At 39.9% G+C, this 22,449-nt stretch overlaps 2 protein-coding genes and 1 non-coding gene across 6 annotated transcripts in view; all 3 read left to right on the top strand.

The window, feature by feature from the left end:
• IPO7 (importin 7) overlaps window positions 1-19,873 on the top strand; it is a 34,849-nt gene extending 14,976 nt beyond the window's left edge. The window contains exons 9-25 of one of the 3 annotated variants that reach the window (XM_050975769.1): window positions 3,014-3,148; window positions 3,663-3,762; window positions 4,795-4,871; window positions 5,215-5,331; window positions 6,115-6,204; window positions 6,730-6,895; window positions 7,635-7,795; window positions 8,621-8,749; window positions 10,331-10,397; window positions 10,476-10,601; window positions 10,897-10,994; window positions 12,364-12,459; window positions 13,158-13,378; window positions 13,484-13,689; window positions 14,098-14,301; window positions 14,626-14,742; window positions 17,020-19,873. In XM_050975769.1, the coding sequence (XP_050831726.1) occupies window positions 3,014-3,148; window positions 3,663-3,762; window positions 4,795-4,871; window positions 5,215-5,331; window positions 6,115-6,204; window positions 6,730-6,895; window positions 7,635-7,795; window positions 8,621-8,749; window positions 10,331-10,397; window positions 10,476-10,601; window positions 10,897-10,994; window positions 12,364-12,459; window positions 13,158-13,378; window positions 13,484-13,689; window positions 14,098-14,301; window positions 14,626-14,742; window positions 17,020-17,117 (2,208 nt within the window). In that variant the 3' untranslated portion in view covers window positions 17,118-19,873. Of the gene's footprint in view, window positions 1-3,013; window positions 3,149-3,662; window positions 3,763-4,794; window positions 4,872-5,214; window positions 5,332-6,114; window positions 6,205-6,729; window positions 6,896-7,634; window positions 7,796-8,620; window positions 8,750-10,330; window positions 10,398-10,475; window positions 10,602-10,896; window positions 10,995-12,363; window positions 12,460-13,157; window positions 13,379-13,483; window positions 13,690-14,094; window positions 14,302-14,625; window positions 14,743-15,257; window positions 15,424-17,019 lie in introns of those variants that run through there. The other 2 variants (XM_030239983.2, XM_030239984.2) reach the window with 2 other exon arrangements.
• LOC115485505 (small nucleolar RNA SNORA23) lies at window positions 6,398-6,578 on the top strand. The gene has a single exon (XR_003946282.1). It is a non-coding gene; the product is annotated as a small nucleolar RNA SNORA23 (small nucleolar RNA).
• A 1,604-nt stretch (window positions 19,874-21,477) lies between the features above and the next one.
• The window catches only part of ZNF143 (zinc finger protein 143), a 38,393-nt gene continuing 37,421 nt past the window's right edge, over window positions 21,478-22,449 (top strand). For both annotated transcript variants that reach the window (XM_030240103.2, XM_030240102.2), the window contains exon 1: window positions 21,478-21,581. The gene's annotated coding sequence lies outside the window, so the exon portion shown is untranslated. The remainder of the gene's footprint in view (window positions 21,582-22,449) is intronic.

Raw genomic sequence — 22,449 nt, 5'->3', positions numbered from 1 at the left:
GGAGTGTTAGGATAAGTTTAGAGTTAGTACTGATCGCTTATTTCATTATTTGCTGAAAAGGCTTCTTGCTCTTATTCAGTTTTTTTTTCCAAGCACATTGGTATGGAAAGCACTGATGTCTGTGGGCTAAAAAAAAATACTGATAAAGAATTATCAATTTGCCACATATCACAATCCACTTTCCATTTACAAGCCCTCAGATGAGCTTCAGACAAATGCTTCCAATATTTTTCCTTTCTGAAAGAGATGGGTGTATGTGGTCTAGTTGACCTTCTGAACTACCTTTTAAAATCTGATACAGGTTATTTTTACCTAAAGTCTGTAAATGCTAAATTTTCAGCCTTCTGCAAAAGCCTGATCAAGCAGAGGCTCTCTTATAGACAGGTAATTCTGATGTTCCTTTTCCACTCATCTCCCTGTTTTGGGGTTGCCACATGTGCTGTGTTCTACAATCTGCTCTATGCAAATTATCTTTGGATTAATTAAAAACTTCAGGTATATTTTTATAAAATTATCTCATATTTGGTTCATAAATACCTTTATTTTAAGGTGGTTATATTGCAAATATAAATAGACTATTGATTTCTGAAAATCTCAGAGTGCAGAATGCGTTCTTCAAAGCCTTTGAGTCAGACAAACAGTTCTCGGTTCAGTTTCAGTTCTCTTAATTTCTAGTGAAATTATAATGAAGTACAGGCCTTTAAAAGAACAGATGTAGGGAAAGTATCTCATAAATCCATGCATTTTGAAGGTTGGCCAAAGTATGGAAAGCATTTTTCACATGGAGTGTGAGGCAATATATCCCAGCCTTCTGCTCAGGGAAGTGGTGTCAGTGTTGCTTCCTGAGGTGCTCACCTGTCACCTCTAGGTGACATTAGACAGATAATTAATGCATGTTCTTTAAGGCCCTACTGGGTGCTTTGCACTTCCAAGATGAAATGAAGTTCTGACAAAGGGCTATGGCTAGAAGTATCTTTGAAAAGATAATTTTAACAGTTTGGCAAAATGCTCGTTTTTCTTTACTTTCTCTTTGAATCAGTTTTGATCCTTATTGTTATTGCAGCTAGGAAGCTCCTAAGAATTCAGGTATTTAAAGGAAACTGCTAAAAAATCAATGCTTTGGCAGGCTTAGTTTGTTCCTAAACAGTAATGTAACTTGTTTAGGAAGACAAGGTTCTGCCCTCCATTTTTCTGCAGAAGATAGATCTTGGGCCTCTGCTCAGGACATGGAATCTGCCAAACAAATGCTGTGGAAGATTTTTGAGCAGGATGTGTTTCTTCACAGAAATTGTAAATCTGTGAATTACTGAAGAATATAAATTTGGATAATGTGTTTCATGGAGTTCTCTCTACTCTCCAAAGTGTTTGCACCCTTTTAGTAAAGGAGTAATAGATAAATATAAGGCATAGGACTACAGGTGGTTCAAATATAAACTTGAAATATACTGCTAATATTATTGTCATAATTCTCACTGATTAGCCCCCCTCAAAAAAAAAAAAAAACATCCTGTACATTCAGCATTCACTTTAGCTGAACTTTCTTAGTTTGTCCAAACCAGGCTGAGCTGCCTAGCTGGAATACCCTGAATTTATCCCTTGTGTTAGCAGCTGTTTTGCTCAAGACACTTCTCATGAGCCAGAATAAAGTTCTGGTTGGACACTGCTGCCTTGTAGTTCCTTGGCACTGTTAGAGAATTTTATTTGCCCCAGAGGGTTCATGCTGTTTTTCCTCACTGCAGTTCTTTAAAAATTTCTTAGTTTTTTAATATCTTTACCTACTACATCTGAATCATGAAACTACATGCATTTTCTTGGATAGTCCTAAAAAACTCTGCAAGTTTGAACTTTTGCTCTCTTTTCTATCCTAACTCACTACCTAATGCCACAAAACCTTGCACTCGTGTGTTGGTACCAAGTAATCTCTCTCTAAATCCTGGAGGTTTTTAGACATGAGCAGTTCAAACTGCACCTTCACTTCATTTTGGGAAGTGATAAAGCATCTAGAGCATAAAACTGTTTGTAAAGCTGTGAATATTTTGATGAATGAGTGCCTCCTCCTTAAACTGAAGTACAAGGCAATTCCTTTGGTAAAAACACTTCGGTCTTTGTGTAATAAATGGTATCAACAGCATTCATTTTCAAAATAATGAATCTTGTTTTCCCTAGATTTTTATTTTGGTGCTATTACAGATTGATCAATAGCATTCCAGCTCCTTTGAGTTGTGATTTTTAAAAAAATGCTTCTTTTGTGTGAAGACTTAAATGAAATCCTGGCAATGGGATTTGCTATTTCTCTCCAGTTAGTCATGCTGCTTCTGAAGGTGCAGTGTTTCCACTGACCTGCATTGGGCTACAGAGAATTCCCTTGGCATTACCTGTGCAAATCTCTCCTGTGAGCTGTAATTTAACTACTAGTCATGGTCCCATGTCCTTTTCATGACCTTATTGGTGGAGAGCCATGGGCTTGAACTCCTCCTGTGAAGGAGTTCTGGATGCCACTGCAGGAGAAGAGTTGAGGCCCGAAAGCCAAAGGGAGTGACTGACTGCTGGATCACTCCACACACACCCATTGCTCACAGCTGTGTGCCTGTGAGGCAGCACAGAGGCACAGATCAGACTGTGAGTGTAGTGTTCTGATCCAGTGGCTGGGTGTGAATTTCTGCCCCCAAAGAGTGAAGATGGAAAAATAAATCTCAGAGGCAGAGGGCAAAGCCCCCTGGGGTGTGTTGGTGGTGAATTAGCATGTATGGTTTGTGTTATTAAAGGATGGTATTTTTAAAAGATGTGCAAGCACCCAGTATGAGCTGCAAATTGTCTTATAAAATTAACAATGACATTTGATAGAAGGCTTAGTCAGTACCCATTTTAGCCTAATGAATAAATGGGGGTTTTGTTCAGTTTTGAGGGGTTCTTATGTAGGCTTGTGAGGGAGGGTAGAATTGTGGTGAAAATGGGCTGTGCTCAGTATAACATACTGATCTGATTCTGATCAGTAGAGATCTGATTTCTCTAGGTGTTGCTGAAGGTGTTGTATCAATACAAGGAAAAACAGTACATGGCTCCTAGAGTTCTGCAGCAAACACTAAATTACATCAATCAAGGAGTGTCTCATGCAGTCACCTGGAGGAATCTGAAACCTCATATTCAAGTAAGCCATTTTTGGTGTTTAATATTGAGATGACTCAGAAGTACATTAGTCAGTCTACTGTAGAGTGTTTCCAGCCTTGCTACAATTCACATTTTAGACACTTCTCTTATAAATTGCTGGTGGAAAGAGTTTAAGCCAGTTTAATGAAGGTTACCTTGAAACATGAGCAACACCACTAATTTATTGCTGTCTCTCCTTTGTGCTTTCATTTATTAAAGATTACAATCTAACACAGCAACACAGCATATTTGGAGATGGTGTTAGCTGCTGAATTTATGGCATTGAATCATCTCCACATGCCATTATCCAAAGCCAGTGTAGTATCTTGCGTTGTATTGTAACTCTGCCTAAACACAAAAGATGTGCTTTTTTGTCAAGTGCCACATAAATCCACTCTAAACCCAAAGAGTTTTAGAATGTGACCGACAGGATGGATAAAATCTATAAAATACAGGACAGAACACAGAGATTGATTTAGTAGTGTTAACCAGTTTTCAATCTCTTTTTATTCCAGGGAATCATCCAGGATGTTATTTTCCCATTGATGTGCTATACAGATGCTGATGAAGAGCTTTGGCAAGAAGATCCTTATGAATATATCCGCATGAAATTTGGTGAGCCTTTGAAATCTACTCAAGTTAAAAAATGGTTTCACGCAAAGATGGGATTTTTATGGGGTGTTTTTGTGACAACAGAGGTGGATTTAATCTTAAAAATAAAAAGAGAGATAAACACATTGTATTAACCAAATAATAGAAGTTGGACACACTGGTGGAAAGGAGAGAGGATACAACAGTCAGCAATGGCACAGGAGTTGGTGCATTTGTCAACATATTTCATTTCCAGTTACAAAGTTTTTATTGCAAATCCTGGTCTTGCTAGCAGCAACTACATAAATTTAATGCCATTTAAAGGTTATGCCATAAACAGCTAGTATTTCAGGCCCTGGATTTCTTAGGGGAATTTCACCCATGGCACAGTTCAGAGCAGATTTACCCCAATGGTAAATGACATGTTATGGAGTAAGCCTGGCATTCCAGTCCTGTTTCACCTCCTGTGCTCTGCTACTCTTTATATTGGGGTTTACTCTAAGTCTCTGCAGTCCTCTGAGGCTGGGAACAAAAAAAAATACTTCAGACTCCCTGAACAAATTCTTCCCTTCCCTAGGAATGTTCATGTGGCTGAAACAAGGAATCTTGAGGGGTTTGGGAGTTTTTATCCCTCAGGTCAGAGGCATACTTGTATACACTACAGGTATTGCACAAGGCTCTGATAATCCTCTTCAGCAGAGAAATGAGAAACTGAGCATTTTTTAACCCAGTTAATTCTGTGTGCTGGCCTGTAGAGCAAATAACATCCATTCAAAACTTGACTGTTGTGTCTGCTTCCTATGTTGAAAAACATTTATCTTGAAAATAAGAGACATAGAACTTCAAAATAGACCTGTAGAGGCAGTCATCATGAAAAACATGAAACATATGTATCCAAACACATGTTACTCTTTGGTCTTGGAATATTTCTAACAAGAAAGCATGATTAACCACCTGAAGGGTGCTCTTTTTTTCATTTTTTCATACTAAATACATTGGGATCATGAACTGTAGTAAAGGACTGGAATTTAAAACTGTTACAATGTTATTTAACAGATGTATTTGAAGACTTCATTTCTCCAACAACTGCTGCTCAGACATTATTGTTTACATCGTGTAGTAAAAGGAAAGAGGTAAGTTGTTCAAGGATTATACTGAAATACCACCAGCTAAATTCAGTTTATTTCCTGAAAGAGCTATTAATAAAAGTTATACTTTTCTGTTCTCATATCATAGTACGCTAAAATTAGAAATTCCAAATTTATTTTGCACTGGTCTATTTATGTTTTTTTTGTATTTGCAAATTCCCCTAGGACCCATTCTTGACAGAATATTGTGTGTTTATAACAAAGACATAAAACTGTCCACATTGCAGACTTGGAGCAGGCTGTTAGATATTTTAGCATTTCAGAGCACAAAGAATGGTACCTGGGGTGATTGACTGGAATTCTTTGACTAACCTTACATGTCATCTAGGTCCTGCAGAAAACGATGGGCTTTTGTTATCAAATCCTTACGGAGCCAAATGCTGATCCTCGCAAGAAGGATGGTGCTTTACATATGATTGGCTCTTTGGCTGAAATTCTCCTAAAAGTAAGCAGAACAAATCTAGTGGTTCTTCTCATCCTTTTCTTTTGCCCCTCCTATGCTGTCTCTAACATATAATACCTTAGAAGAAATGCAACTAGCTCTGAGTTCACAAGTTTCTGAATTGCTGCCATTTTTTTTAAGCTGTTGAACTTAATTGTTTTGTGTTTAATGTCAGCTTAATTACTTAATTACCAAAGTTTTATAGGTCATGTTCAAGTTCAGATTATTAAGTTCCTTTAAGTTCTGTGCTTCTGGTGAGAATTCCTACACCATTTCTGTGCTTCACTTAATTACATTCCCTTTTTTGTGGAAGAAAGGAAAAAAGTGCATCCAGTGAGAGGCTGTTTATTTAATGAACTGGCTTTTGTGTCTAGAAGAGAGGAAATAAAATGAAATTAGAGGTGCTGCTTGGTTCAAATGGTAACAAAATAGATGCATGGTGTGGACTTGTTTTTGCACCACAGCTCTAAGCAGTTTCCCTGACCACTTTTACTTTTGGTGCCAATGTGCTGCCAACAGAAATGTGTCTCGTGGGGTCAAAAAATGGCTGGGGAAAAAGGTGTCACTATTATGACTGAAAATTTTAAAAATCCATGTAGGATCCAAGTTTAATTACTAATATAGGAGATCATTATTGTGTGATTGACTTTAAAAAAGGGATAAGTGAAAAGTCTGTGGATTTGTTAAACTCTTCATACTTTATCATGTGTGACTTTTTTTACCACGCTAGAAATACATTTTTATATGACGTTTTAAACTGATGTGCTTCCTTTCATATTTTGACAGAAAAAGATCTACAAGGATCAGATGGAATATATGTTGCAGAATCATGTGTTCCCTCTCTTCAGCAGTGAGCTGGGTTACATGAGAGCACGGGTAAGAAAGTATGGCATTTACTGGTGAGATACAGTGTTCCAACTGAAGAATTCAGAAATCTGCACCTTTCTTCTCTCTCACAGATGCTCTCCTTTCTGCACCTTTTTCATAATAAATGGTACACCTTTTCCAGGGATGAGCACTAGTTTTTACATGTGATTATAGATAGCCCCTGTGTAGTTTTGGAATGGCTGCAGCGCTGTGTGCACGGTTTCCCATCTGTGTCTGGTGGTAGGGTCTGTGTGTGTTTTGCACATAGACTGTACTGCTCACACAAAACCTGTGGCCAAAGATGAACCTGAGATCATAGTACTGGTTTAGTGATGTCTGCAAGACAGCCTCCCACTGACCAGCCTCCACACTCTCAAACATCTTCATCACTAAAAAGTCTTACAGTATCTTTATTCATTAGGAGTTGCACCTCAGATTCAATAATTTGTGTAGGTTATGGTATACAAACAATTGGTAATCCTGTTTGTAGGTTTTGTAGCTCCAAATTTCTTCACTGTTTTTTTTTTTTTCCAGGCTTGCTGGGTTCTTCATTATTTCTGTGAAGTCAAATTTAAAAGTGACCAGAATCTCCAGACAGCCTTAGAACTCACGAGAAGGTGTCTGATAGATGATAGGGAAATGCCTGTGAAAGTGGAAGCTGCAATAGCTCTTCAAGTTCTCATCAGTAATCAAGAGAAAGGTAGGAGCCTTTTCTAACAGCTACAGGAAGCTTTAATGGAATAGCTGTTAACTTTGTGATGTTCAGGCAGACTTGGTCTCTTCTTCCCTCATGTTAATTTCTCTCTTGCAATTGTAACTTGTAATCATTTACTCTAATTTTTCAGGTAGAAAAGTTCAATTTTTTAAAATGAATTGCATTTTAACATTATAAGATATTATGATTATTAAAATGTCATAACAAGAGCTTCATGGTACAGTAAATCCAGTTTTATAGCACCTAATAATTGAATCAGAAATACAGTGGCAATACCTGTCTTGGCATGTATTCATTCATGTTAAAATTTATTTAAAGAAAAAAAAAACTATCCTGATCCAGGCAGGTTGTACATGGCTTAGTATTCCTGAAGCTGGCATAAAAGCCACAAAGCAAACATAAACTGTATATTTAATACTTCAGGTAATTTGACAGAGGTGTATATATACCAATTCCCGTTCAATTAACATTTGCATTGATCAGTAATCTTGCATTTTATTAATTCAGATCACAGTGCTCTGGTTTTCATACTTAAATTTCAAACCTATTGTTATATATTATTAAAATTTGTTCTGAATGGTAGTATTGCTACAATGATTTATTCTACTTATGGTTTTGGTGTGTTAATGCTGAAGCAGTACATAAAGTTATTTGAGATGTAGGTTCTTAAACTGACCTGTGCTTTTCTAAGAATGTTAATTCAAACATTCCACCTGTTTTACAGCTAAAGAATATATTACTCCATTCATTAGACCTGTAATGCAAGCTTTGCTTCATATTATAAGAGAGACTGAAAATGATGATCTTACTAATGTGATTCAGAAGATGATCTGTGAATATAGTGAAGAAGTTACCCCAATTGCAGTAGAAATGACACAGCATTTGGTGAGACTTTACAGTGGCTTGGGAAGGTGTTTAATATGGGAAATATTGGTATTTAAAATTGATAGTTGAGTATGACCATCAGTTAATAGTTGTTACTCCAGTCTGTTTAAGTGCATTGATACAAGGAATTTTCTTCTACACGTAGACAGTGTTTCATCAGAAGTGGCTTCATAACTTACACTGAGTAGAAATTTCTCAAACAATCCTAGAAATGTTTGTTAAATCTTTGCATATTTCCTCCTGATAGTGGTAATAATGAAATTGGTAGCACATTTTAGGTAGCCTCTAAAACGTCACTTAGTTTGTCTGTTTTAAAACATAAAAAAGTAAATTTTCAATTAAAAGTTAGGTGTGAAAATCAAGCTGAATCTGCAGGAGAAATGCAGATCTTGAATTGCCATATCTAGCAAGTTGTATTAATGGTTGCAAAAGCAGAGGTCAGCTCAGTGCTTCCCTATTAAAGGCCTTCGAGTTAAAATGGAATTGTTAGTGTGTCCTCTCTGGGAATGCCTGCCAAGTGTTCCAGTCTAGTTCAGCTACTGAGGAAACCTTGTGTCAGAAGAATTTACCAAGGGAAGATGTATTATTTTGCATGGGACATAATGTCATTTCCAAATTTTTATTCAGGAATAGATAAAGGGTAAAGACAGCTCCAATGGTTTAACATCCAAATTTTATCATCCTGACAAGAGATTCTGGAGCAGAGCAGTCACCTGCTATTGTTTGTACACATTTTCTCAGCAGAAATCCTTCTGAAATTGTGTGGAGTGCCAGACTTTCACAATTTAATGATATATTTATGGGTTGTTCTCCTGTTATGTGCAGGCAATGACATTTAACCAGGTAATCCAGACTGGTCCAGATGAAGAGGGCAGTGATGACAAAGCAGTGACAGCAATGGGAATCTTGAATACTATCGATACACTTCTCAGTGTAGTTGAAGATCACAAGGAAGTAAGTAAAAATTACTTTAAAGCTGATATGTATGGTCTAAGAACACTAAGTCTTTTATAGTCCTAGCATTGTTACATGAAAAACTGTCCTTTTGGGCAAAAAGATGTTAAAACAGAAAATAGTGAAGTACATATCATGTAGCCAAGTTGTAACAGAGTGGGTCACTTTTCTAATGCAATACACGCAGTAATAGAGCATAAATGTTGCCACAGCATTTCCCATAAGAATCCAGCTTCTTGTTCAAATAGTAGGAGCAATGTGTCTGTAGCAGGTGGAGCTCTGTCACCTCAGCTGGGAGCACACATCAGATTTGATGAGGTCTGCCCTTCAAACAAAACAGATAAAGCTTCACATAGCTGCAAACATTGACTCTGCTGACTGGGTTTGCTCTCTGTGACAGAATCGATGGGGGTAAATACAGTTCTTGTGGCTGTGCTCAGAGATGGGGCATTTTACCTGCCTCATCTGCCCTGGAGAATCTTCCTTTGGGATTAAAACTTCTGTTATTTGGTTTTGGTGTACTGAATGGAGTCTCTTCTGTCCACAGTACAGCCAGTTCAAAAGATGCTATTTCTGATTAAAGTCTTTATTGACAAAGCCAGCTACAGGCTTTTAATAAATACATATAGTTTTATAGTTACTAAAAAGTTCAGTAATAAGCTGTAGGGCTCTGAAGACTTCACTGAAGAGGCAGCATTAAATTCCCAAGGGAATTCCCAAGAATTCAGTACTGCCACACCAAGGACCAGCTCAGCTCATTTACTTGTTGCTAGAGCTGCTTGTACTTTTTTTTGTCAGCAAATCCTTGCCTTCTAAATTAAAAGTCTGTGTAATGATATGCTAGTCCTGAGGAGCTCAGTTTGAAAATGTTGACCAGTAAACATTTATATTTAGAGACATCTCCCACAGGATGACCAACGTTCCAAGAGATAAGGTATTTAGCAGGTTAGGTTCAAATCCTGTTCTGCATAGCTAAAACCAGAAACTCAGCCTTTATTTGTCCCTGTGCAAGGTGAGTGCCCTCAACACATTAATGATTGTTTTGTAGCTATCCCATGGACTAACATATACTAATTGGGAACACTGACTGAATCTGTAGGACCAGCATTTATGCTGATGGTCTCCATACCATATGGACATCCTAAGCTAGGTTTGGGAAGTGTTTGGTATTTAGGATTTTTTTGGGGTTTTTTTTTGGTTTTAATTTCTTTTCTGGAACAGGAAATCCCTCCTGTGATTTCCATTGTTTACTCCTTTGATATATATTTGCTTACAGTGTTTTAATGGGACTGAACTAGTGCAGAGGGTTAGTCAGGTGTTTCTTTTTTAAGGATTCCCTATAATGAGATTCTTCCTGTACTTAAAAACCACCTTGTATTGAAAGCTATCTTGCAAATCCTTATCTGAGTGCTGCTCTTATACATTTAGTGCTCTAAAATGTGAGGCATTTCTAATAGTTCTTTAAAACTATATTGTATATATAGAAGCTGCTTTGACAAATTTAAAACTGTGTTTCATTTCAACTTCTAAGTATTGAAAATAGTTGTTACCTGTTCTTTTTTATTTTATTTTATTTTTCAGATTACCCAGCAGCTGGAAGGGATCTGTTTGCAAGTGATTGGAACAGTTTTGCAGCAGCATGTATTAGGTATCTATGCTTCTGCTGGCTTAGTTTTAGAAGCGCATGGGATTGGCATGCTATTTACCTAGATTCTGTTTGTTTTAGAGTTCTACGAGGAGATCTTTTCCTTGGCTCATAGTCTGACCTGCCAACAGGTTTCTGCACAAATGTGGCAGCTTCTTCCTCTTGTGTTTGAAGTCTTCCAGCAGGATGGTTTTGATTATTTTACTGGTAAGTAATTAGAAATAAATCAGGGAGCCAGAGGGTTTCATGGATGCAATTTCAGCCATACAATGAATTGTATCATGACTGTAATGTTAGGAAAACAATCAAGTGAGGTTACACTTGAAATGGTTTTATTTTGCTGTTGCTGCTACCAGACTTGTTTTGCTAAGGCACCTATGACTTGCAGACTTATCTTGGCAAACATTAGGCAAGAACTGTAATTATTAATACAGAGATTTCAGCCTGGTTTTAATAGCACACAGATGATACCTAACTGTGATCATCCTTCTTTTTAACACAGATATGATGCCTCTCTTGCATAATTATGTGACTGTTGATACAGATACACTTCTGTCAGACACAAAATATCTTGAAATGATCTACAGTATGTGCAAGAAGGTGAGTAGATTCCTGTGTGGTAACATAACCTGCCATCTCTGATGAAATAACTGTGTTAAACTGGATACTTTTCTCCACAGCAGCTTTTGACTTCTCTTTAAAGCATTTTGCTATCTAACATTCTCTTAAGATTCCTGAAATTACTAAATTATTGCAGAGAAATTTAAAGAGATTGCATCAAAATTTCAGATACATGCTTTTGGCAGAAGGGAAAAATAAATCGTACACAACAAAAGCAGAATAAAAAAAGCAGGTTTTGTGCAATACACTTTGTGCATATGGGCACAAGACAGATTGCAAAAGGTAGGTGGATTTTTCTATCTGGGATTTGTAGCCTCACCGTGGCCAGGATACACGTGCTGCGTGTGTGCTGAAGGTCTGACACCTGTTAGCTAAATAAGTGTGTGGGGATGGAAGGTAAAGGGACAGGAATAGGAAGTTGTTTTCCCGAGTTCGTGCCACATCAGTGGTGAAAGCTGGGAGCAGAATGCAGTTGGTCTGACTCAGTCCAGGCACTTTTGGGCAGGGTTTCTGTATTTTAGTTTGTATTACTGGGCTTTCTTTGCCCAGTCAAAATGTAGAATATACAGCTTTCCAGAGTGTTAGCACCATGTGAGGAAAGGAATACTTTTTTTTAAGATAGGTGTTAATGTTTTACCATCTCTAATAGTAATATGTGGGGATTTCAGTTTTCCACTCCTGGATATGGTGTGTGGTGTCTATATAAGAACTTTGGTGAACTGTCAGCTGTGCTGCCCATGGTATTTTCTGAGTAATTCTTCTGAAGATGTTTTAATATTACAGTGAATAACTATTTTAGTATTCTGTAAATACTAGTGAATAACTTTTGCCAGCTTTGGTTTGAAAACAAGTTGCAACCAGGCCAGTTGGGATGTTTGTAATTTCTTGGAATCTTATATATAAAATTAGCCTGCGATGACCATTTAGTGATTGGTGTTAGCTGAGCACAGTGAAGGTTTTAGGTATTGCATGGTCTTTCACTGGATAGCCCATTTTTGTCAATAAAACTTCTACAAAATTCAGTACATTGATGGATAAGTAAAGTTTTTCTTTTGTTTATGGAAATAATCTTTGGCAAAGGCAGCTGATGCTTTTACTGTAACTGTGGTAGGCTCAGCATCCTTAAAGTTCTTGAATATTTGTACATTTGGTTCGTTTTGCGCAATTCTAGCAGTTTCCAGTCCCTGGTTGTGACACTGAGCCATTGCTGTAGATCTGGCTCCTTCACTGATGGCTGTTAATGCTGGCATTGTTAGAGGAGGTAAATTCATACCAGCTTCTCAAAGCAAAGCAGTGTATAGAGAATACTCCTGGAGGGGATTCACCACCAGTAATGGCTGTGTTTCAGGTCCTTACAGGCGTTGCTGGAGAAGATGCAGAATGTCATGCAGCAAAGCTGTTAGAAGTAATTATTCTTCAGTGTAAAGGGCGTGGCATTGATCAGGTTGGTAATGACTTTGGTTGCTAAAACTAATACTTTCAAAATATTTATAGTGTAGTATGATTTGATTATGTGTTAAGATGAGTTTTGGTACGAGCACTTCATGTGGTGCAACTAATAGTCCTGTAAGTGTTACTCATTGAGAGCACTTCACAGAGTTCCTGCGTGCTTTTGCTCAGAATTTAGGACACTGCAAAACTGGTGTTTTTATGAGTCTGGAAAAGTGCCACCTCAGGAGCATCTTGGTTCTAAAAAGTCAATTAATTGCATTCTAAGTTAATTCTAGTGAATATTTAATGAAAATTATTCTGTCAACCTCATAGCTTTGAAATAATGAAGAATGAAAATGAAGTCCCTGGAATCCAAATCAATATAATAGAGGGACCAGGGACTTCATCATGGCAGTTGGAATTTGAGAGATGAATAAGTTGATTTTTCTTGACTTATTAGTGTACACATTTTCTCTATTTTCCATTTTTAATACACAAGATTATAGAACCAGAAGTTATATTTGCTGTGCAGGATGTCACAAAAATGTGATGAAATATTTTCACATTTTCATTTCATCTTTGTATCTGACTTGTGCTGGCAATTAAAAATGACTCAATTTTATGCCATCTGTGTTTATGTGCCACACTGTTGAAGTACAGAACGACAAGTTTTATTTTTGATCACTGAGTGTGAATGTTCTCACTGTCCAGTGCATACCCTTGTTTGTGGAAGCTGCCTTGGAGAGACTGACGAGAGAAGTGAAAACCAGTGAATTGCGAACCATGTGCCTCCAGGTTGCCATAGCTGCTTTGTATTACAATCCTCATTTACTATTAAACACGTTGGAAAATCTTCGTTTCCCCAATAATGTGGAGCCTGTCACCAATCACTTCATAACTCAGTGGCTTAATGATGTGGACTGTTTCCTGGGGTAAGTGTTTGTACTTCTGGAGATGATTCTTTGTGATACACCTGTGTATGACCTGCTTGTAAATCATGACAAAACTTGCAACTGTTCTACTCTTCTGTTTTCTAGACTCCATGACAGAAAGATGTGTGTACTTGGCCTGTGTGCTCTTATCAATCTGGAGCAAATACCACAGGTTTTAAATCAGGTTGCTGGGCAGATCCTGCCAGCTTTTATCCTTTTATTTAATGGATTGAAAAGAGCATATGCCTGTCATGCAGAGCATGAAAATGACAGTGATGATGATGATGAAGCTGAAGAAGATGAGGAAACAGGTATGGAGATGTAACCGTTGTTATTTTGTATGTTTAATTTTTTCTGATGGAGATACTGAGTTCCTTTGTGAAATTCTTCTGAGTATCCTAATTCCAAAAATGAAGCACTGCAGTAGAACACTGGACATCTTTTGACAACTTTTAAGTATATCTGTATAGTATATATAGTGGAAAGTATATATTACTTTCCATTCTCTCTTCCACTATACAGTGGAAAGTATATATTACTTTCTCCTCTCTTAAAAAGTGACTTCTTCCAGGGTTCAGTTAGAAGAGCTCCTCCCTTTCCAGCTTGCATGGTCTTGTTACCACTTCCACTGCCTGTTTTACCTAGTTAGCCACATTTCTAAAGTATTGTTCTTGACATTTTCAACTTAAACTTTTGTTTGTTTATAATTAACTCAGAAGAGCTGGGGAGTGATGAAGATGACATTGATGAAGATGGTCAAGAATATCTTGAAATTCTAGCAAAACAGGCAGGTGAAGATGGAGATGATGAAGACTGGGAAGAAGATGATGCTGAAGAGACTGCTTTGGAAGGTTATTCCACAATTATTGATGATGAAGATAACCCTGTTGATGAATATCAAATATTTAAAACAATTTTTCAGAGTAAGTAACTGTATTTCTTTTCCTGGCCAACAAGTTACCTTTCAGCTTTAGTGTACACTGTTGTTAACTAGAACCTGTTCAAAACTTCCAAACAGGCTTTTCAATACGGGCTTGAAGGAGATGCCATTGTGTAAACTTCTGTAGCAGAGGGAGTTGCTTGAATGAATTTATAGTGGTAGGGAAGAGGTCAGAAGCTGTACTAGTGTTTAAGTGTCTTGAATTATGTAACCATAACAGAATATTACTCTGATAAAATGGCAGTGATTGAGTTCTAGAACATTTTAATCAACCTTTCCTTTTGCTCATGTTTTCTTTCTGCTGCAGCAATTCAGAACCATAACCCTGCGTGGTACCAGGCTTTGACGCAGGGCCTTAGCGAGGAGCAGAGGAAGCAGCTGCAGGACATCGCGACCCTGGCGGACCAGCGGCGGGCAGCGCACGGTACTTGCACCTTTACACCAGCAGGGCCTCCTGGGCTCTGCCAGTGCCCTGGCTGTGCTCAAGGAGCACCGTACACAACAGGCCTTCCACTCAAGCCTGACAAGGGCTTCAGCAGAACAGGGTTGTTAGGAATCTCTTAGAATTGCCAGCCTCCATGCACAAACTGGGTGGCAATACCACAGGTGAGAGGAATGATAGAAACACTTGGAGAGGTAGCCAAGGAAATAAAACATATTTGTCCTAATTTCTCAGATTTGAAAACAATTCAATTGATTACCTGAAGATAGTTGAAGTCCAGGTATGTTAGCAAACACATCAAGTGGCTGATGAATGATTTCCTGAGATGTCACATAGTCCAGCTGAGATAGACAAGGATTCTGTGGGTAGGAGAATACTAAGTTATGGAAGTAGTACCATCTGTAAAGGCACATCATTAAGCCTGTTAAGTATTACATAAAATACAGATTTTTAAACCCAAACCTGTATTCAGTTTATATTTTTTTCTTTTTTCCTAGGTTTTCACTTTGGAGCATAAGCCAATATATTTAACACTCTTAAGTCAAGACTGGATGTTGAGGAATCAGTCCAGCCTCATATCCTGTGTCTTAGTGAGCAGTTGCTACAGATGTTTAAAAACAAAAATTCATAAATTTTTCAATAAAAATATTGATAGTAAGAATATACCAGCCTCATATCCTGTGTCTTAGTGAGCAGTTGCTACAGATGTTTCAAAACAGAAATTAAAAAATTTTTCAGTGAAAATATTGATAGTAAGAATACACATTTAATAAGTGCTTTGTATGAGAGAACAGCCTAAGTCACCTCACAAAGCTTGTTTGGGTCCATAATGATCCAGTTTTAATGATTATAAAATACAGTTTCACTGTGACTCCTGTCAAGCAGTTAGACATTTTTTGATGTAATTTTATGCTACTGCATTTTATGGAGACAAAAAATTTGAGGTGTGTGTTTGTTTGGATTTTTTGTACTGTTTTTTCAGAGAAGTTGTTAAGTTTAACTTAAGGAACCAGGTCCCTCTGGGAAATTCTTGCCTACTATCACAGCACACTGATGGTACATTTAGGCTACTTACCACACATGGGGACATCCTGTTGGAAGGATTTGAAATACAGTTCTCCCTTATTAATATAGCTTAGAAGAATTCCCATATGCTGAGAGATTTGTCTTCTGTGGAGCTGTGAGGGATTCTCCCCCCATGCTCCATTAGCCATGGCACCATCTTTGTGGCTTGTTTTCAAAGAAACAGAGCCAAAATGCACATTTGCCAGATAGTATGAGCTGACCTGTATTCCCAGACAGATTGTTTTGGTTTAGGAGAAAGTTCTAAGACCAACATAAGACATTAATAAGTTGTTGTTATCTTGGCCTGGGAATAATACAAGCCACCTTCTGCATTATCTAGATTGTAGTAAAGGTACAACCTAAATTCCCAACCTGATTTTCAGTTGTCCATGTATTAGAGCTTGTAAAAACTGGTTTACAGTAATCCCTGTCCTACAGCAGTGTTTGAAGGATGGTAAAACCAGACACCTTAACAATCACTGGTAGTTACAGTGTTGGTCTAAAGTTTGAACTTAAGGTCTAAAGATCTTAAGTTCAACCAGAACTTAAGATCTTCAGACCTCAGATGTCTAAAGATCTTAAGTTCTGGTTGAAAATGAAAAGTGATCAACTTGGTAGTTTTCTCTCAGAATTACGTTTTGTGGTCTAGTAACCTAAAGTCCAAATTACCTGCTTGGGTAGCAGCATGTGTAAAAAGGCTTCTTCTGGTGCTTCAGTAGTGGTTTTTGCTTGTATTGTTGAATTGAGATAGGAACACGAAAAATTTAGCCAATATCTGTGTACTGCTTTTTTGCACATGTGCTCTGTTAGTGATTAGACTGCAAAGTCTGTTGATGTTAACCAGAAAGAATTGTGTGCCTGTTACCAAGTTTATAAGTGCAGTATTCTTTCTGGTCCTGTTTCTCAAGTACAGTCACGTCCCAAAGCTGAAGTGTGGGCTTTTTAAAGTACAAATTCATGAAAGCATGGTGGTAACAATACTGAGAAGTTAAAAGAAGTAAATAGTCAGTCCGTCTGTTCTGTGGGGCCTGGCACATTTCCACTTGTGGGTGCTGATTCCTTGGTTGGGTATCCCCAGGTTAAACCTGTATCTCTGAGAGACTCAGAGTGGTCAGTCACAGAATCTTGGTCTGTCTTCCCCCCTACACACACACTAAAACTTCTTCCTTCTGTTTTTTTTTTGTTTTGTTTTAGAATCCAAAATGATCGAAAAGCATGGAGGATACAAATTCAATGCTCCAGTTGTGCCAACTTCATTTAATTTTGGAGGCCCTGCCCCAGGAATGAATTGAATTATCACTTTTCCTGCTACTGTGTGATTGTAGTGAAGAGCTTGTGTTCCTCCCAATAGTGGTTCCAGAACTGGTTCATGTTATCTACAACTCACTCTAAACTAATTTATAAATAGATTGGACAAAAGCCCCAGAAGTGGGACCTGATTATTCAACCTGATACTGGAAAGCAAACCAGAGGTTTTTTTGAAGATAGGAAGAATCTGAATTTAAAGCTTCAAATGACACACTTTGGAGATCGGAAATCAAGAGGGGATCATGAAGGCAGCTTTTCTTTTTCTGAGGAAAAAAAAAACTAGACACGGGCTGCAGGACTATTTAAAATGTCTCATTTACAGTACAAGCTAGAAGGCAGACTTAATTTTTACACCTGTGGCAGTATGAGTATTTGCCCAGTTTCTTTCCCTTTTATCCCTACTACTGGGTGTCTGTTCTTTTAATGTAAATAAGATAAGGTAATCAGATAGCCTTACTTAATCTTCATCATTTCCATTTATCAAGATTGTTCATATGTAGAATATTGGACACTTAATGTAGCACTACATAACTGATAAATCTGTAAATGAATTAGCACTTTCATATTGAAACAAGCCTGCTAGCCTATGTACAAAAATAGCAAAATGTTTGCTGTTTATAAAAATAAAAAATAAGGGATGTATTGGGGAAAATAATTTCAAGTTATTAATTTAAAATGAACTAGCAGTTTTGTACCTGGTGACTTTGTGGTGCAGTCACCTCTGGTTGTGACTTGAATTCGGATATGTAAAAAGGGGTTAGTGATATTTCATTGCTGCTAAAGAAAAAATAGCAACGCCCTCTGTGTCCTTTGTTTTTTTTAAAGATCTCACTGTACAAGCTAGAAAATTGAACAAATATGTACTGTAAGCACAAAGAAAAGTTATCCTCTCTAAGGCAGGTAAATGAGATGTGAAGTTCTTAAGGTCAATTGAAGTGTATGGGTGATATACCTACATATGCAATCTGTTCAAAATGAGTGTCATTGGCTGATCTGGGCTATGGTATATAAATGCAATTTTCCCCCAGTTGTGCAGAATATTCTTTTTCTGGCTCATGGTAGTGCAGGTGCACTACTCCTGCATTTCATTCCCCCTCTTTTTGCACTTGCAGCATTAGTGTGTGCTGTTGTCTGCCTGATCCAGACAGTGTATTTGAAGTTTTGCCAATCTTTCAGTTTTGAAGCCACAATTTTCCTCCTTCAAAGTTGCTATAGTAACTAGTATTTTAGCTAGAGAGGCAAAATACAGTTCCCTCTGGGACCACTATCAAAACCACTGTATGAAGAAGCCAGCAGGGAGAGGCTGTGAATGGGTTGGCTTAAATGCCCCCTTTTTCTTTTTAAAAGCAAATCCATTGGCGTTTGATCTTGCCTTGAGATCATTGGTGTCAGGTCTTTTAAATCAAATGTTTGGGTTGTTTTTTTTTTTTTTCTTTAGGCTGTTTTTATATAAAAATGTCACCTGCTGTTACAATTGATATTAAACAAGCTACCTTAATTTAATGTAAGCCTCCAAAATTTAAATACAGGTTAAAAATAAACTGAGTTTTTATCTGTAAAAATGAAATGCACATATATATATATTATGATACTCAAAATGCAGTCTTCAGAAAATTGGTCTGTGTGGTGTGGTTTTTTTGCATCAGCAGAGTAGCTCAGCAGGTGCTTTGGGCTTTCCCTGCTGAGCTGCCCAGCCCCACGCTCTGCCTTCCACTGGTGCTGGTGCTTCCCAGGCAGCGGGAGGGCTTTTCCAGCCTCTCCAGTGCAGCTGCCTGGCTCCAGCAAACGCTTCCCTGCACACGGGGGGCAAGGCGGGACACGGAGCCCTAGCCCAGTGCCAAAGGGACACCTGGAAAGCAAAGCACCTGAGCTGGAAAAGCCTGACTAATAAAGCCTTGGATGGGAATATCCATCCTCGTGGTGGTGTGAGACCTGGGGCAGTTGCTGTGTATCTTTAGGGGATGCCCAGAGCAGAGCTCACTGGGGGTTTGTGACTCACTCACAGGCACATCCAGACGTGCTCCAGCCCCCAGGGAGTCTCTAGACAGGGTTTTATTTTTGTAGAAAAAGCTGACAGATGTGCTTCCAGCATGCCTTCTCCTTGCATTGCTTGGGAACACCCAGTTTGACAAATCATTTCTGAACATCTGCTGGTTGGGCATCTGCTTACCTTCATATGCATCCTAAAAATGCATGAGAAGCTTTGAGGACAGATGAGCCATTTTGGGCCTCATGGCAGATGTGACAGGAGCAGTGAGAAGGCTTCATGTATAAAGCAGATGACAAAAAATAGGGGGAAATCACCAATTTTAGTGCTGTTGTCAGTTCTGGAACAATTATATTTTACAAGTCAAGGAAGAATTTTACCTTGGTGTGAGGAATACAGTCTTACTTCAAGGGTGCTTTTATGTGTCACTAGACTGGCTAGCAAGGAGCATCTTTTTTAAGAATGGATCTAGAACTTTGCTTTCCTTTGCTCCAAGAAATGTATTTATATAAATTGCAAAACAATTTTGCATTGTTGTTGGTGGTGATAGCGCATTTTGTGATGCAATATATCAATTTCAGTGATACACTTATGTCAAATTAAAAACTGATCTTCCTCCTAGAACTTGCACTTATCCATTCCATTTTCAAGGATAATGCAACTCTAAAGGAAGAGCTGGGAAATTTAAAGCCTCTGTTTTTTTCTATTATGGAAGATCTCCTTGGATTAATAAACATCTAAAGCAAATCCTTATCTTCACTTATCTCAGTGTGGTGTTTTGAATGTAGCTGCATCCTTACAGTAGAGTCCTGCTTGAGTTACACAGCTTTCAGGTTTGTATTTCCCTCCAAAATATTCCTCCAAACAAATGTTAGGCATAACCAGAGTTCTCTTCAACTGTGTTAAATATAAAAAGTAGGTAGTTTTTTAAAATGCTGACATACTGGGTTAATCTTTTTTTCTCTTAATCACTGTCTCCAAAGAATTATTAATATGTATCAGCCTAGTACCACAAAGTTCTATTCCAATCTCCTATAGCCTAGGACTGTTACTGTAAGATTTGTCAAGTCTGCACTGGAATAATTACTGACTACCTGCCAATAAACATGCAGGTGATTTTAATTATGATAGGAATGGCTACCGGGTAAGTTTTAAGGGTTGATTATTTTTTCTGTGGAACCTTCTACATAGCCAGAATGAGCCAGGTGGAAAATCTTTGCTGCTGATTACCAGTTACTTTTCAGTCAATATGTAGCTTATCTTATTACATGGTAAGTCACTGGGTTGTGTATTTGTGCTTTTTATAGCAAACCTGAAGGTGTAAAGCACTTCAGAATGGGAAACAGGTTGTAGTATTTTGCAGAGATGGTAATAATCCATTAAGGGGAGTTGGCAAATCAGAAACAGGATTCTATCTTGGGTATTTCACTGCTGCTGTATCTCGAAACTGATGCTTGCAGCTTGTATTTGGCTTGAAATTTACCATTAGGAAATAGTAAATTAAAGAAGAAAACTTGTTGGCCATTAGACCGGTTAGGGAATAAGTATTTTTTGGCTTTTTGTGCAACTGCAACAATTTTGGACTGCAAGAATTTCGAACTCTTATTCTGGAGCAAAATTTAATTTTTTTTACATCTCTCATGTTCAGGAAGATGCATTAAGTCCATCAGAGCTGGGCTTACTTCCCCATCAATGGGAATAATTCGCGTCAACTTCACAACAGGGCTTTATGAGAAATCACCTACATAATTAACCGTAACACGCTTTGCTTGCCTTACACTGGGAGCTCTTGGGCTATTTATTACACGTTTCCATACCTAAAAACCTCGTAAGGATAACACTCCCAAGCATAGCTTTAAGCATAGAGTCCTTCTCCCTCAGAGCCGAGCTGGAATGGCAGCCGGAGATAGCGCGGCAGGAGGCCAGGAAGGGAAGGGCAGAGCCCTCACTGTCCCCGGCCCGGCCGTGCGGCCCCGCGGGGCCCGCGCACGGCCCAAGGGAGCGCGGATGGCCCCGGCCGAGCCGGATCCGCGGCCCGGGGGCCGCTGCCCGTGCCCTCACCGTGCCCTGCCCGTCCCCGCCGCCTCAGGCGCCGCCGGCGCGCGCCGGGGGAGGGCAGGAAATGGCGCCGCTCCCCGCTGGCGCGCGGGCGCCTGGCTGCCCGCTGCACAAAATGGCGGCGGCCCCGCGCCCGGCACAGAGACGACGCCATGAAGCCGCGGGGCGGGGCCGCGGGCGCGCGGCCAATGGGCACCGGCGCGCGGCCCGCAGGCGGCCAATGGCGGGCTGCGGCGGCGGCGGCGCGCGCGGCGCGGCCAATGGGAGCGGCGGAGCCGGCGCTGCCCGGCCCCGCCCGCGGGGCGCGGGGCGGTGCCGGGCGGGCGGGCGGTGCCGAGCGGCCGTTTCCTGTCCTGGTGCATGGTGGTCGGACGGAGGAATTGTTGGAAAATTTCTCGGCGAGGTTCGTATATAAATGTGCTTTTACCCAGTGTGCCTTATGCTCCCTCCGCCATCTCCGGACGGGGCCGTCGCGCCGCACCCGCCGCGCCCACCGGCGGTGCTCGGGGAGGCGGGCAGGGGCAGCGGGGCGCGGGCGGCACCGACCCGAGCGGCAGAGCCGCGGCGATAAAGCCGCTTCGCTCCGCGGGGCCCGCCCGGCCCCTCCCCGCCCGCCAGGCCCGCGGGGGTCCCCCGGGCCGTCCCCCGGGCCCTCTCGGCGCTGCGTCACGGGCGGGGGGCGAGGTGGGCGCGGGCCGGGGACGCTCCGGGCCCCCCGCCTGCCGTGCCTCCATCGGGGGGGCTCAAAAATTTTTGCATTTTCCCCGTTGTTTGGTTTTTTGATATTTTTTTTTTTAGTTTTTTTTTTTCTCTCCAATTTTTTTAAATATGTGTTTTTGTTGCTATTAGTTTTCCAAGGTGGTATTTCTATGCTGTCGGCCGCCGAGCGGCATTAGCAGCCCTGGCCGGGGCTGGCCGGGCCCGCGCAGGCTCCGGAGGCGAACCTGCCGTGCCCGCCCGAGCCGCGGGGCTGCGGCGCGGCCTGGCCGCGCTCTCACGGGAGAGCTCCTGGCACCGGCCGGCCTCCTCAAACCCCGCTGCTTTACTGCATCGCCTCGCCAGAATGCAAAAGCGTCTTAAGTTTTGTTTTTTTTATTATTTTTCTATTGCTCTTGTTCCCGTCATCTTTTTTTTTTCTCTAGAACTTCTAGTAGAACGGGATAACGAGAAGCTGCTCCTCTAGAATAATGGCCTGCAATAATGCAAAGATTTTTATTTTGTTTTCTGATAAGGCCCTATTTGTGGTGCTTTTTCATCCAGAAAAAAAGACG

This window comes from Serinus canaria, chromosome 5 (assembly GCF_022539315.1).
Source record: "Serinus canaria isolate serCan28SL12 chromosome 5, serCan2020, whole genome shotgun sequence".
NCBI lineage: Eukaryota > Metazoa > Chordata > Aves > Passeriformes > Fringillidae > Serinus > Serinus canaria.
The sequence above is the reverse complement of the archived record's forward strand: the minus strand, read 5'-3'. Positions and strand labels throughout refer to the sequence as shown.